The 14,112-nt window shown below is 39.7% G+C and overlaps 1 protein-coding gene and 1 non-coding gene across 10 annotated transcripts in view; both read right to left on the bottom strand.

Moving 5' to 3' along the window:
• RHOT1 (ras homolog family member T1) overlaps window positions 1-14,112 on the bottom strand; it is a 65,236-nt gene that overhangs the window by 35,534 nt on the left and 15,590 nt on the right. For 8 of the 9 annotated variants that reach the window (XR_015243985.1, XR_015243986.1, XM_086686571.1 and 5 more), the window contains exons 2-8: window positions 10,942-11,000; window positions 8,247-8,328; window positions 6,309-6,352; window positions 5,950-6,003; window positions 5,589-5,641; window positions 1,714-1,822; window positions 1,304-1,405 (exon numbers count right to left, since the gene is read on the bottom strand). Coding sequence is in view for 7 of the 9 variants with exons in the window: in XM_086686571.1 (XP_086542697.1) it covers window positions 1,304-1,405; window positions 1,714-1,822; window positions 5,589-5,641; window positions 5,950-6,003; window positions 6,309-6,352; window positions 8,247-8,328; window positions 10,942-11,000 (503 nt within the window). In the remaining 2 variants the exon portion in view is untranslated. Of the gene's footprint in view, window positions 1-1,303; window positions 1,406-1,713; window positions 1,823-5,588; window positions 5,642-5,949; window positions 6,004-6,308; window positions 6,353-7,141; window positions 7,220-8,246; window positions 8,329-10,941; window positions 11,001-14,112 lie in introns of those variants that run through there. The other variant, XM_086686576.1, reaches the window with a different exon arrangement.
• LOC112855936 (U11 spliceosomal RNA) lies at window positions 5,749-5,882 on the bottom strand. The gene has a single exon (XR_003223066.1). It is a non-coding gene; the product is annotated as a U11 spliceosomal RNA (small nuclear RNA).

Raw genomic sequence — 14,112 nt, 5'->3', positions numbered from 1 at the left:
AGAGGCAGAGAGGGAGGGAGACACAGAATCTGAAGCAGGCTCCAGGCTCTGAGCTGTCCGCACAGAGCCAGACGCGGGGCCTGAACTCACCAACTGTGAGATCATGACCTGAGCCGAAGACGGTTGCTCAACCGACTGAGGCACCCCAGACAGGTATGCTGTTTCGAAGGGACACATGCACCCTATGTTTATAGCAGCACTATCAACAATAGCCAAAGTATGGAAAGAGCCCAAACGTCCATTGATGGATGAATGGATAAAGATGTGGTATATATATACAATGGAGTATTACTCGGCAATCAAAAAGAATGAAATCTTGCCATTTGCAACTATGTGGATGGAACTGGCGAGTATTATGCTAAGTGAAATTAGTCAGAGAAAGACAAAAATCCTATGACTTCACTCATATGAGGACTTTAAGAGACAAAACAGATGAACATAGGGAAGGGAAACAAAAACAATATAAAAACAGGGAGGGGAACAAAACAGAAGAGACTCATAAATACGGAGAACAAACTGAGGGTTACGAGAGGGGGTGTGGGAGGGGGGATGGGCTAAATGGGTAAGGGGCACTAAGGAATCTACTCCTGAAATCATTGTTGCGCTATATGCTAATTTGGATGTAAATTTTAAAAAGTTAAAAATAAAATTAAAAATTAAAAAAAAGAAAGAAAAAAGAAAAAAAAGTCTATGGCAAATAGCTACAGAGGATTAAGAGCACACTTATCACGATGAGCCCTGAGTAATGTCCAGAACTGTAGAATCACTATATTGTACACCTAAAACTAATACAACATTGTATGTTAATTATACTGGAATTAAAAAACAATTTTTTAAAAAGACAAAGAAAAAAGTCTATGGCAAATATTGCTAAATTTTAGATATTACTGTGTTTCTTAGCTATGAAACAAAAAGGAGTATTCGAGTTGTATTACATGCTGTACCTATGTCAAATTACTACACAAGGCTTTCGTTTGTATGTGTTTTTAAGTTTGTGAACTTTATCCAAGCAAAGCAAGGAGACCATTACTTAAGTCTTTGGACTTTCTGCTGTTATTGTTGCCAATTATTTGGTTTGTTTTAATGACATCTCCTGAAATACTATTTGATCTGGAATATTATTCACAGTATTTAACATGAATGCCTTTGAAGTACCTAGAAAATGTAACTGTTTGAGAGACAATAAATTTAGATTTCAGCAGTTCAGAAGAAGACTTAAGAGTTACTAAAAAATCATCACTACTAGAGTTACCACCTACACGTTCCAGCCCCTACTAACATAGCCTGGGGGTGATGGGGTTACCTCCTTCTCCTCTGGGCAGTACAGAGGCCCTGTAGGATGCAGAACAGCTTTCTGTGCATAATAAAAGAGCTCTGATATATTCTTCAGGTTTTTTGCTGAACACTGAAAAGAAAGTTAAAAATTTTATACTCTGAAAGCAGTTATGGGAGTTAAAGACAATTTTTAATCAATATAAAGTAATAATAAGATTGCCTGAAGAAACTGAAAACTACATCTTTCTTTGCTGATATCACAACAGTAATGTCTACAAGAACACAGCGGCCATTTCCAAGTCATCTGTTTTATCTGGTTTACATGACTTCACAAACAGCAGGTAATTTACTCCATCCCCTACCTTCCCACATCTGATTTTAAACCTCAGTTTAGCGAGAATTCACTAGTAAATTTCAAAATCAAACGGTAATGCATACCTCCACACAGGTTTCTATTTCTGTGTACTGGTTCATAATGGGAAGGATGGTCTCCATACTACTGTATTCCACCAGATCGGATTTGTTCCCAACCAGTATCAAAGGCAGCCTGAAATAAACAGGATATGTTGTAACAATAAGGAAGGCAAAAGACCTTAAATATCCATGTTAAAGTACATAAACTCATTCTAACTAATAAGCTTTACTTAATCCCCCCAACACGAACCTTCTACTGTAGTCAGCTCTGGTCCCCTAGAGAGCATGTTCATATTCAACAAGTATTTACTCAGTACTTCTTTTTCAAAAATCTTTAGGTTCATTTATTTTCTTTAGTAAATTCTACACCCAACTCACAACCCTGAGATTAAGAGTCACGAGCTCTTCCAACTGAACCATCCAGGTGCTGAGCACTTATTAAAAGCCAAGTACCATTCTAAGCATTCAGGATATAAGATAGTCAAAGTCCCTGCCCATTCTAATAGTGAAAATCAGAAAATGGACAATAAGCAAATAAACAATATACTTCCAATTCCGTAAGTGCTATCAAGAAAATAAACAGGGGAATATGGGACAGAGTAATTGAAGGGGGCTAATTATATAGGAATCAGGGAGAAATCTCTCTGATAAGGTGGTATTTGAGCCAAGGAGTGAAGGATGAAATGGAATGTGCCCTGTGAAGAGCCAGAAAAGAACTGTTCAGGAAGAAAGCACAGCACACGCATAGAGCTCAAATTGAAAAAACATCCTTGTGAGTCCAAAGAACAGAAAAACAGAAAGAAAAATGGCAGAGTGGCTGGACAGTACTAAGCGAAGGGAAAGAGGTGTGACATGGGGTTGGAAAGAGGAACAAAGGACATACACATAAGCTGTGGTGAGGAGTGTGCATTTTTTTATAAGTTTAAAAATGAGAAGCCACTGAAGAATTATGAGTAGGGGAACAACATGATCTGATCATTTTAAAATGAGTCATATATTGTCTTTTAGAGATACATACTGAAATATTTACAGTATGATTTGTTCAAAATGATCCCAATGGGAGGGGTAATAAGCGAAACAAGATGGGTCATGAATTGGTAACTGTTGAAGTGGGATGACAGATACAGAGGGATTCTTTAGACGATTCTACTTTTGTGTGTCTGACTTTTTCCAGTAATAAAAAGTCTTTAAAATGTGGTTGGATTTTAAAAAGCTTGGATTAGAGCAGTGAAGATGGAGAGAAAGTATTCAGATTTGAGATATGTTTTAGAAGCAGAACTGATAGGAGCAACTGGTAGATTAGATATGGAGGTGGAAGGCAAGGCAGGAAATCAGGAAAAATACATAGGTTTTTGGCTGGACAAAATGAGTAGATCTCCTGAGACAGAAAAGATTCGTTTGGGGGTGAGGTAGGGAGTAGGCAGGGAATTAAGGATTTTGTTTTAGACAAGTTAAATTTGACAGGCCTATCAGAAATCTAAATGGGGACTATCAAAGAGAGTCTAGCAGGGAACTGTTATTTGTACGTCCTGCAAGAGAGCTTGGAAAGAAAACAAATCATCTTGCTGGAACTCCAAATAGCAGGAGAAATTCTTGCAAGCATTTATTTACCCCCCTAGTATGGTTATGCAAAAGGGGACTGGCCCATTATATAATCCAAATATAGATTCCTAACAGCCAGGAGGTTTCCAAAGGTAGTGGTTTGCAACTGAAGGGGAGCTCAGAATAGTTTATGGAGCTTAAAAAAAATACACATGTCCATGGGGCGCCTGGGTGGCGCAGTCGGTTAAGCGTCCGACTTCAGCCAGGTCACGATCTCGCGGTCCGTGAGTTCGAGCCCCGCATCAGGCTCTGGGCTGATGGCTCAGAGCCTGGAGCCTGTTTCCGATTCTGTGTCTCCCTCTCTCTCTGCCCCTCCCCCGTTCATGCTCTGTGTCTCTCTGTCCCAAAAAAATAAATAAATAAACGTTGAAAAAAAAATTAAAAAAAAAAATACACATGTCCAAGCCCTACTCCAAACCTACAGATTCTAAAACTCTAGGGGTGGGGAAAAGGCACATGTAGTTTTTGAAAGTACCTCAGGTGACAGTGATTAAGTGATTAAGAACCACTGTGACAACAGCCCAAGGAAATCCTAAGGAAAAATATATGTGCAACAAACAAAAACTTAAGGTATGAGGCTCAGGAAAGAAGTGTAAGGTCCAAAAATGAAGACACAGATCACCTTGGGACAAGTCAACCACAAGAAAAGTAAGTATGCTCATATGATTCAGGGAGGGGGAAAAAAACAGCCACACCTGAGAAAGCCCAATTCAATCTTCAAATGTTAAAAAAGCTCCTTTCCGGGGCGCCTGGGTGGCGCAGTCGGTTAAGCGTCCGACTTCAGCCAGGTCACGATCTCGCGGTCCGTGAGTTCGAGCCCCGCGTCGGGCTCTGGGCTGATGGCTCGGAGCCTGGAGCCTGTTTCTGATTCTGTGTCTCCCTCTCTCTGCCCCTCCCCCGTTCATGCTCTGTCTCTCTCTGTCCCAAAAATAATAAATAAAAAAAAAAAAAGCTCCTTTCCCAGCAGGGCTACAAAACTAGTCACAGAATTTCAGGAAGCTGTCCTAGTAAAACTAATTTTTTTTAATTCAGTGGTCCAATACAGTGCTTGACAGATCCCAGAAAAAATGCCTCCTCTGAAGAGTTGCCTCTGGAAACAGCTCACGTGTTCAGCAAGAAAAGCAAGTGTCAGGAGCATAAGGCCGTGGGCTCCTCCAAGGCAGCCCTCTCTGCAACACCCTTCTGTGTTGACAGCAATGATATTTACCTGTACTGTCTATTACTGTAACCACCAGCCACAAGTGACAAGAGTCTACCACACTGGACACTAGCTCCACAGGGCCATTCTCCCCTTTTCACCTCGTTAAGAAGTCACTACAAAGTTTACAGCTACGGGGGCACCTGGGTGGCTCAGTCAGTTGAGTGTCTGACTCTTGATTTCGGCTCAGGTCACGATCTCACAGTCATGGGATCGAGCATCAAGTTGGCTCTGTGCTGAAAGCTTGGAGCCTGCTTGGTGTTATCTCTCTCCTCTCTCTCTGCCTCTCCCCTGCTCACACTCACGTGTGTTTTTTCTCTCTCAAAATAAATAAGCATTAAAAAAACAACAACAGAGTTTACAGCTATAACAAAGAGGAGCCATCAGAGCTGCAAGACACAGCATATACACAATGCCATCGCAGTCACAAAGTCTGCCTCTGTAAATATATGAGGCAAGGTCAATGACCATGTTCATCTGTTTAGAACCACATCTTTATAGTTTCAAGGCACAAAAATGTCCAACCAAAAGAGAAATCTGATTTTCCTAATGTTTAAAAATACTCAAACGCTTCATAAATAACATGTTCAATTGATTAATACTGAAAGAAAAATTTTTGATTTCCATTTTCACTTAAAACTGAAAACATCTATACCCAAAACTATCATTCTGCTCAGAAAAATACAGAAGGTGTGCTCTCTTACTTTTTCCCATCACGCATATATCTTCCAAAGAATTTCAAAGAAATCTCCCTGTATGAATTCCTAAATAAAGATCTCTAGGGCGCCTGGGTGGCTCAGTCAGTTAAGTGTCCGACTTTGGCTCAGGCCATGATCTCACCGTCTGTGAGTTCGAGCCCTGCATCCAGCTCTGTGCTGACAGCTCAGAGCCTGGAGCCTGCTTTGGATTCTGTGCCTCCCTCTCTTTCTGCCCCTCCCCTACTCATGCTGTCTATGTCTCAAAATAAATAAAAACACTAAAAAAAATTTTTTTTTTTTAAAAGTGGAAGGTTTACAGCTGTTCTCTGTACTATTTCTTGCAACGTTTCTCTCAAGTTTGAAATTTTTCAATATAGCAAGTTGCAGAGGAAAAAAAATACCTGCTGTCTTTGTCCGTTCTTTCATTTATGAGAGGAATCCATCGACTTGTTACCTAAAAAAAAATTAACAAGAGCTAAACCATGATGTGGCTCTTCTCTGAAAAATACTCTGTCCTTGGACCCCTAAAACTCTAAGCTGAGGATCAGTTTTATTTTTTATTGGGGCACCGGGACCAATGATCACCCGCTGCCTGGGTACCAAAAAATTTTGCTTCTGAAATCTCTTGATGTCTATTCTGTACGAAGAGCAATGGAGCTGCCCTACGTGTGCCACTCACAACAGAAGCCCTTTTTTGAGGATCAATTTTAAAAGTGCCTTCACTGAAATTTAACTATAGTGAAAAAACTCACACATTCATACCTTATCAATAGAATGCTTGTTGTTAACAGCATAAACTATGCAGATGACATTAGCCTATAAGAGAATTTAAGAAATTAATGGCATTTTAAAATAATACAAATGTAAATGGTAACATTTAATTACCAACTAGCTAATATATTTGGGCTAAAGGAAGAATAAATTTTGAAACCTAAAAAAACCCCAAAGTTAGCATGCTTCTAAGAGGAAAAATTCCTAAGGACTTATAGCAAAAAAACATACTCAAAGCAGTAACAACAAAGAATTGAAAGAGCCTAAGTGAGAGAATGAAAAAGACAAGACACAGAATCATCGATGTTTTCCCACATAAAAACCTGCAACTATTTTTTTTTTTAACTCACCTGTGATATCTCTTGATGAAGCTGTTCATCACTCTGTTCTGCTTCTACAAATGACAAAGTCAAAAAACGTCCATTATTTTAAACATTTTCATAAAAACGAATGACGAAGCTAACATCTACACGGCACCCGCCCAATATCCTTCATCCCTCGTGTCATCTATGCAGTGTAGTGCCAGATGAGGTGGCAAAGACAAGGGCAAGCCAGGGAAAGGAAAGAGCTGGGCTATGATAAGGAAGCTGGCTGGCACTGAAAGACAAGTCTAGCAGAGGATAACTCAGGCACTCGAGAGCAGAAGGCATTGTGTGATAAATCTAGGCCAGCATCTGATCCAGAGTTGAGAAGGGTCAGGCCAAAGAGATCAGAAACCCAAGCTAGAAGACTAGGTGGAGGAGTCAGAAGCCCAGACAAAGAGTCCATACACACAGGGTCAGAAGGCCAGGTGAGAATCTGGGCAATACAAGCTAGGGAGCAGGCCCCAGAAGCAAAACTGGAGCATGATAATAAATAAAGAGTCCAGAATTCCCTTTCTAGCATATTATCTCTGGCTGGAACAGGTCTAATGGTAGATGTGTATATAACCCCACAGTGCAGTTATACCACCCTTACAAACAGATTTTAATTTTTAGAGCAGTTTTAAATGCATAGCAAAATTGAGTGGAAGGTACAGAGATTACCTATATACCTCCTGACCCCACATAGCTTCCCACATTATGAATATTCCCCATCAGAGTGGGACATCTATTAATGGACTCCCTTTTTTATTTATGGGTTTTTTTTTAAGTTTTTATTTTTAAGTAATCTCTACACCCAACATAGGGCTTGAACTCACAACCTCGAGATCAAGAGAGTCACGCGCTCCAATGACGGAGTCAGCTGGGCACTGCTCCTTTTTTTTTTTTTTAAAGAAGTCCTAAAGCAAGCAAAATAATTTAGTGATTAAATAGTAAGTACTAGAGTAAGTAGTAGAGTAAATAGAGTAAGTACTAGAGTAAATAGTAAGTAGGCACCGGGGTAGCTCAGTCGGTTAAGCATCTGACTTCGGCTCAGGTCATGATCTCACAGTTCATGAGTTCAAGCCTCATGTTGGGCTCTGTGCTGATCACTCAGAGCCTGGAGCTGCTTCAGATTCTATGTTTCCCTCTCTCTGCCCCTCCCCAATTCATGCTCTGCTCTCTCTCTCTCAAAAATAAACATTAAAAAAAAAAAAAGGTAAGTACTAGGGATGCCTGGGTGGCTCACTTAGTTAAGCGTCTGACTTCAGCTCAGGTCATGATCTCAGGGTTCATGAGTTTGAGCCCCATATCAGGCTCTGGGCTGACAGCTTGGAGCCTGCTTTGGAGATCCTCTGTCCCCGTCTCTCTCTGCCCCTCCCCAGCTTGTGTTCTCTCTCACTCTCAAAATAAATAAACAAACATTAAGAAAAAAAAAAAAAAAAAGTAAGTACCAGTGGGTAGAAAATTTTTAAATTATTAAGTGATACAAATGTGCTTCTATTATCATATAATGTAAACAAGCTGACAACTGTTTTATCTATTATTTGGGGAAGGGAATAAAGGCTGATAAGTTAAAGAACGAATTTAGAACTCAACAAATTCTCAAATGCACAACTCTTTCTACATGCCTGATAACAAAACTAATCTAGAACTTACCTCTGCAAACAGGCCAATTCAAGGAGGGTAATGATTTAACTACTACTTGTCATTTGCCATCTCTCTCCTTCCTTTTCATTATTATGGAACCCAACTTAGTAAATTTGGGACAGACAACTGCAAGATGGAGGCTTTATGTGGAGTGTGAGGTGGGGGGAGATAAAAATGAGACAAGAGTCATAAATGATTATTTGCTGCTAGAGAAAAAGGAACACCTATCTTTGAACACTTTTTTGGAGGACTATTAAACTAACCCTACAGCGCCAGCCACAAGAGGATATTCATTACCTGAGTAATCTACGATGTGTGTTGGAACTCTCTCAGGGGTAACATCAGCTGGAATGGTAATTTCTTCTGCCCGTGGAGGAACCTTCATTAGCAAACAAATAAAGGAAAAAACCCTTTGGATATTATCAACCAAACTTGTTAACAGAGCATGTAAATTCATCTGTATTAGCCCCTTTCACCCATACCTGCCCTTTCAAGATTTATTACACTTTTAAATGCTTATTTTTTGTGCTTTACCAGAGTCAAGTATATACACGTATTTTTTTTTTTTTTAATTCTTTTGAGAGACAGACACACACACACAGAGTTCAAGTAGGGGAGGGGCAGAGAGAAAGACTGGAGACACAGAATCAGAAGTAGGCTCCAGGCTCCAAGCTGTCAGCACAAACCCAATGCGGGACTTGAACTTACGAGCCATGAGATCATGACCTGAGCAGAAGTTGGATGCTTAACCAACTGAGCCACCCATATGCCCCGGGATTCAAGTATATATTAAAAGCTACGTGATAAAATATTTCTTTTAAAAAAGCATGTACAGGGGCGCCTGGGTGGCTCAGTCGGTTCAGCGTCCGACTTCGGCTCAGGTCATGATCTCGCGGTCCGTGAGTTCGAGCCCCGCGTCAGGCTCTGTGCTGACAGCTCAGAGCCTGGAGCCTGTTTCAGATTCTGTGTCTCCCTCTCTCTCTGACCCTCCCCTGTTCATGCTCTCTCTCTCTGTCAAAAATAAATAAACGTTAAAAAAAAAAAAATTAAAAAAAAAAAAAAAAGCATGTACATGCTACCTGTGTGGGCATAATGCATATTAAGGATACTTCAGATCTGATGCAGCCTAAAACAATACTTAAATTAATTTAGTGTTTCAAACATTTGATTTTTAAAATGCTGTTTTCATTCTATTTTGTTGAAAGTTTAAGATGCTATACAAATGAGGAACTATGTTAATCCAAAGCAATTCTCAAATAAAATAATGATCAAAATTCATTTCTTCTAGAAGATAACTGGCTACACAGGCCTTGCTTAATGAATCCATTTTTTAGAAAGACTATGATTTTTTAATACATTAAAAATGCTTTATCCACACCCAAGAGGACAGTGCTAAAATGACAAGTCTAAATTAAGTTAAACAATCAGAGAAAACATTTAGGTATTATACTCTGAGTAATCATATGACAATATGTTTCATTTCACAAATTAACTACTTACTTATTTAGCTATCTTACTTAAGAACAGAAAAAAGCAAAAGAAACAATGAATGGTCATGTGGTATTTGTAGCTGCTGAGAACACTACCACATAATGTATCAAACTCCTGTCTGAACAGTGAATTTATGCATTTCTAACTAAACAAGAGTAAAAAAAAAAAAAGGGAAAAATGCAAATTGTGGAGCTAATAGTACTATGTGAAGACACAGAATAAAGGAGAAATAATGTTCACCCCATTTGCATCAATAGCATTTCCCAAAACAAAATTCTAACTTTACATAAGGCCTTAGCCAGCAGTCCCTTATCCTGGAACTTCCAGAATATAAATAAATATATTGCAAGTAATAATAAAACCACCTTACTTTTGGTGGCACTCTACGATTATTAAGCAATTCTCATTTGAGACACAACAATCCTTTGAGTTTAGGTAAAGGTGGAATGAATTAGTTTCTTCACCTGTAAAAATGATGCAATGGATAATATTAAAGATTCTCAAATACATGTGTCAGAATCCTAGTGGTTCTAATGCCTCAAAGACTGGAGAGTGTCAGATGGAAGGCAGGCAGGAAACCAGCAGACCTTTTACCCTTACTTCAAACTAAAGGAATACTCACCTGTTTTATATTTAAGAAAGGATTAACAGCTCAGATGATCTCTAATAATCCCTTCCAGCTCCCATTTTACAGATGAGACAACTAAGGCACAGAGATGAGAAACGTCTAGCCAAGATCAGAGTAGGAAAACAGGAGCACCTGATGGCTCAGTCCGTTAAGCATCCAACTCTTGATTTTTGGCTCAGGTCATGATCTCACGATTCGTGAGTTCAAGCCCCATGCTGGGCTCTGTGCTGATGGTACAGAGCCTGTTTGGGATTCTCTCTCCCTCTCTTTCTGCCCCTCCCCTGTTTGTGTGTGCACGAACATGCTTACTCTCTCTCTGTCCCTCTCTCTCTCAAAATAAACTAAAGGAAGGAAGGAAGGAAGGAAGGAAGGAAGGAAGGAAGGAAGGAAGGAAGGAAGGAAGGGAGGGAGGGAGGGAAAAAGAAATGGGGCGCATGGGTGGCTCAGTCAATTAAGCATCCGACTTGGGCTCAGGTCTTTATCTCACAGTTTGTGAGTTTGAGCCTCGTGTCGGGCTCTGTGCTGACAGCTCAGAGCCTGGGGCCTGCTTCAGAGTCTGTGTCTCCCTCTCTCTCTGCCCCTCCCCTGCTCGCACTCTGTCTCAAAAATGAATAAACTTCAAAAATAAAAATAAAAAAAAAAAAGAAATAGAAAACATAGGAAGAACAAAGGACTTAGGTGGGCTCAGATCTAGTTTGATTCTTTCTCCTGCACTATATTTCAGGGATGTCTTGTATAACTAATATGAGCCTTTTTAAAGTCATAACTGTCAGAAAGGAAACACATCCAAAAAAAGAGCAGAATTTATTTCATTTTAACTCAATTTTGATAAATTTAAAAGATTTTAAATATAGAAAAGATAAAAATGTTTACCTCTTCTGGGAATTCTTCACTGACCAGGGACATAATCAGTGATGTCTTCCCAACTCTAGCTGTGAAAACAAACATCATTATTTTAATAAAGTGTTTAGGTTCTATATAAACTCAAATTCAGCAACCACACAGCAAAGTCTGTTATTCATTAGACAAAATCAGAGTTATCCAAATCACCAAGTTTTACAATACTTAAAGTACAGCTCTTGTTTTTTGCTTAGAAAAGTTACACATCCCTTTAAAACAAAAAAATTACCAAAATACAACGGAAAAGTTAAAATCTCCCCAAATATCCCCCTTTACCAGTTTAATACATGTAGAGTCCCAGATTTTTTCCACACTTACAGTAACATACTATAATTCCCTACACAATTTACTAGTAGAATCATAGTATTTATTCTATTTTACAGTCTTCCCTTATCATTTAATTATGCACTTGGGCCATATTCCATGTCAATATGTAAAATCTCCTGGGGGTGGGGGGAAAGGTGAAGGTAAAGTTTTTTTTTTTTTTTTTTTTTTTTTTCAACGTTTATTTATTTTTGGGACAGAGAGAGACAGAGCATGAACAGGGGAGGGGCAGAGAGAGAGGGAGACACAGAATCAGAAACAGGCTCCAGGCTCCGAGCCATCAGCCCAGAGCCCGACGCAGGGCTCGAACTCACGGACCGCGAGATCGTGACCTGGCTGAAGTCGGACGCCTAACTGACTGCGCCACCCAGGCGCCCCTTAATTTTTTTTTTTTTTAATTTTTTTTTTCAACGTTTATTTATTTTTGGGACAGAGAGAGACAGAGCATGAACGGGGGAGGGGCAGAGAGAGAGGGAGACACAGAATCGGAAACAGGCTCCAGGCTCTGAGCCATCAGCCCAGAGCCCGACGCGGGGCTCGAACTCACGGACCGCGAGATCGTGACCTGGCTGAAGTCGGACGCTTAACCGACTGCGCCACCCAGGCGCCCCTTAATTTTTTTTTTTTTTAACGTTTATTTATTTTTGACAGAGAGAGAGACAGAGCATGAACAGGGGAGGGGCAGAGAGAGAGGGAGACACAGAATCTGAAACAGGCTCCAGGCTCTGAGCTGTCAGCACGGAGCCCGATGCGGGGCTCAAACTCACGGACCATGAGATCATGACCTGAGCCGAAGTCAGACGCTCAACCGACCAAGCCACCCAGGTGCCCCAAGGTAAAGTTATTTAATGGATACAGAGGTTTTGCTGCGGATGATGAAAAAATTTTAGATGTAGAAAGTGCTGATGGTTATACAACACTGAATGTATTTAATGCCCCTTAAGTGTACTCTCAAAAATGGTTAAAATGTCAAATAATACATCTTATATATTTTGTCACAATTTTTAAAAACAGCAACAGGAAATCCATTTTATATTAACATAAAAAATCTTATATTATTTCTTGACAGCTGTATAAGAATCTATTGTAAGATATGTCATAATTTATTAATGCAGTGTCCTAACAATGAACACTGTTCAAGTTTTCACCTTTATAAACAATGCTGCAATGAACATTTCTACAGGATAAATTCCTAGAAGTGGAACTCAAGTTAGCATGCATAATCTCTTTTATTTTTAATAAATATTGTTAAATTACCTCTAAAAAAAAAACCCAAAACTAATTTACATCCTCACCAGTAGAAGACCAGAGTGTCTGCTTTGGGTATCCTTACATTTTTGTCTTTCTTGGGGAATCATATTGAAAGGCTTAGAAGAGCAAGAGTAACTTCCTGGTTACATTACTAACCTCACAAGATACATTACTAACCGCACAAACTTAAAAATCTTAATTTTCATTCTGAAATTTTACTTCCATTCCCATCACTTTCTGATCATCTACATTCAACTGCTTATCAACTGAACTCTTTCGTGATCCTAGAGGAAAACAGTCCACCTACCTATTCATCTCTGCCATAATGGCAAATTACTTTCCAAAGGTAAAGTCTAGATATGAAAGAACTGGAAAATTTTAAAGCGAAGAAAAGTCACATTCCTTTTTTAAATGACTAAAAGAAAGGGTGACTAACAACACAAGGCAAGTCTTTGGAAAATGATGAACGGCTGGAAAAAAGAGTACTGGTCATACAACTCAGAGGATGTGCCGCTAACAAGTTGCGTGCGCTAGTGGAGGGCCAGAGTGGAGGGTCCGAGGATCTTTTCAGTTTACTTGTGTGAGAAGGCTTGGGCCTTTTTCAAGTGGCTAACCGTGAGACAACATTTCCCTGAGTTCCGACCATGGTAGTGAGTCCAGAACCCATCATCACACAACTGCTAGAATCCAGTTATCCATGTGAGTTCATCCAGCTCCCTGCAAACATTTGCAGGTGCAGAACCCGGGACCCAGAAACAGTGATTTTCTCAAGGTCTCACTAAACAATTAGTTGCAGACTTAAGAGAATAGCCCATCCTCTGATGACTAAGCCAGTGTTCTTTCTCTTTATTATGACATAGTTTTAAAAAATATTGTTAACACAGGGGCGCCTGGGTGGCGCAGTCGGTTAAGCGTCCAACTTCAGCCAGGTCACGATCTCGCGGTCCGTGAGTTCGAGCCCCGCATCAGGCTCTGGGCTGATGGCTCGGAGCCTGGAGCCTGTTTCCGATTCTGTGTCTCCCTCTCTCTCTGCCCCTCCCCCGTTCATGCTCTGTCTCTCTCTGTCCCAAAAATAAATAAACGTTGAAAAAAAAAAATTAAAAAAAAATATTGTTAACACATAATACAGATAAGGAATAATGGCCTCTAAAGTCAGCAAGCACTACATATACAAATACTATGTAAATTAATTAAAATATCCACTGATTCACTGGTGACTAATCCAACAGCTCTGGTTCCTTTTTTTTTTTTTTTTTTTTTTTGTAATTTATTTTGAGAAAGTATCTCTTACAGAAAAATTGCAAAAATAGTACAAAGGAGTCACGTCTATTCTGTAACCCAAATCCCCAAATGTTAACATTTTACCACATTTGCATTATCGTTTCCTCCCTCTCCCACCCCCAACTCTCTATGTTTTTTAAACCATTTAAGAGTAGGTTGTGATGATGTCTCTTTACCCGTAAGCACCTTAGGATGTATTTCCTAAATACAAGTGCATTGTCTGATTCATCATAACCACAGTGTACTGTCAAGATCAGGAAATTAATTTAATACTAATACAATGCTGTT

Source organism: Puma concolor, chromosome E1 (assembly GCF_028749965.1).
Source record: "Puma concolor isolate L17-30 chromosome E1, mPumCon1.1.hap2, whole genome shotgun sequence".
Lineage (NCBI taxonomy): Eukaryota > Metazoa > Chordata > Mammalia > Carnivora > Felidae > Puma > Puma concolor.
Note: the sequence above shows the minus strand (reverse complement) of the source record. Positions and strands in the feature narration are given on the sequence as shown.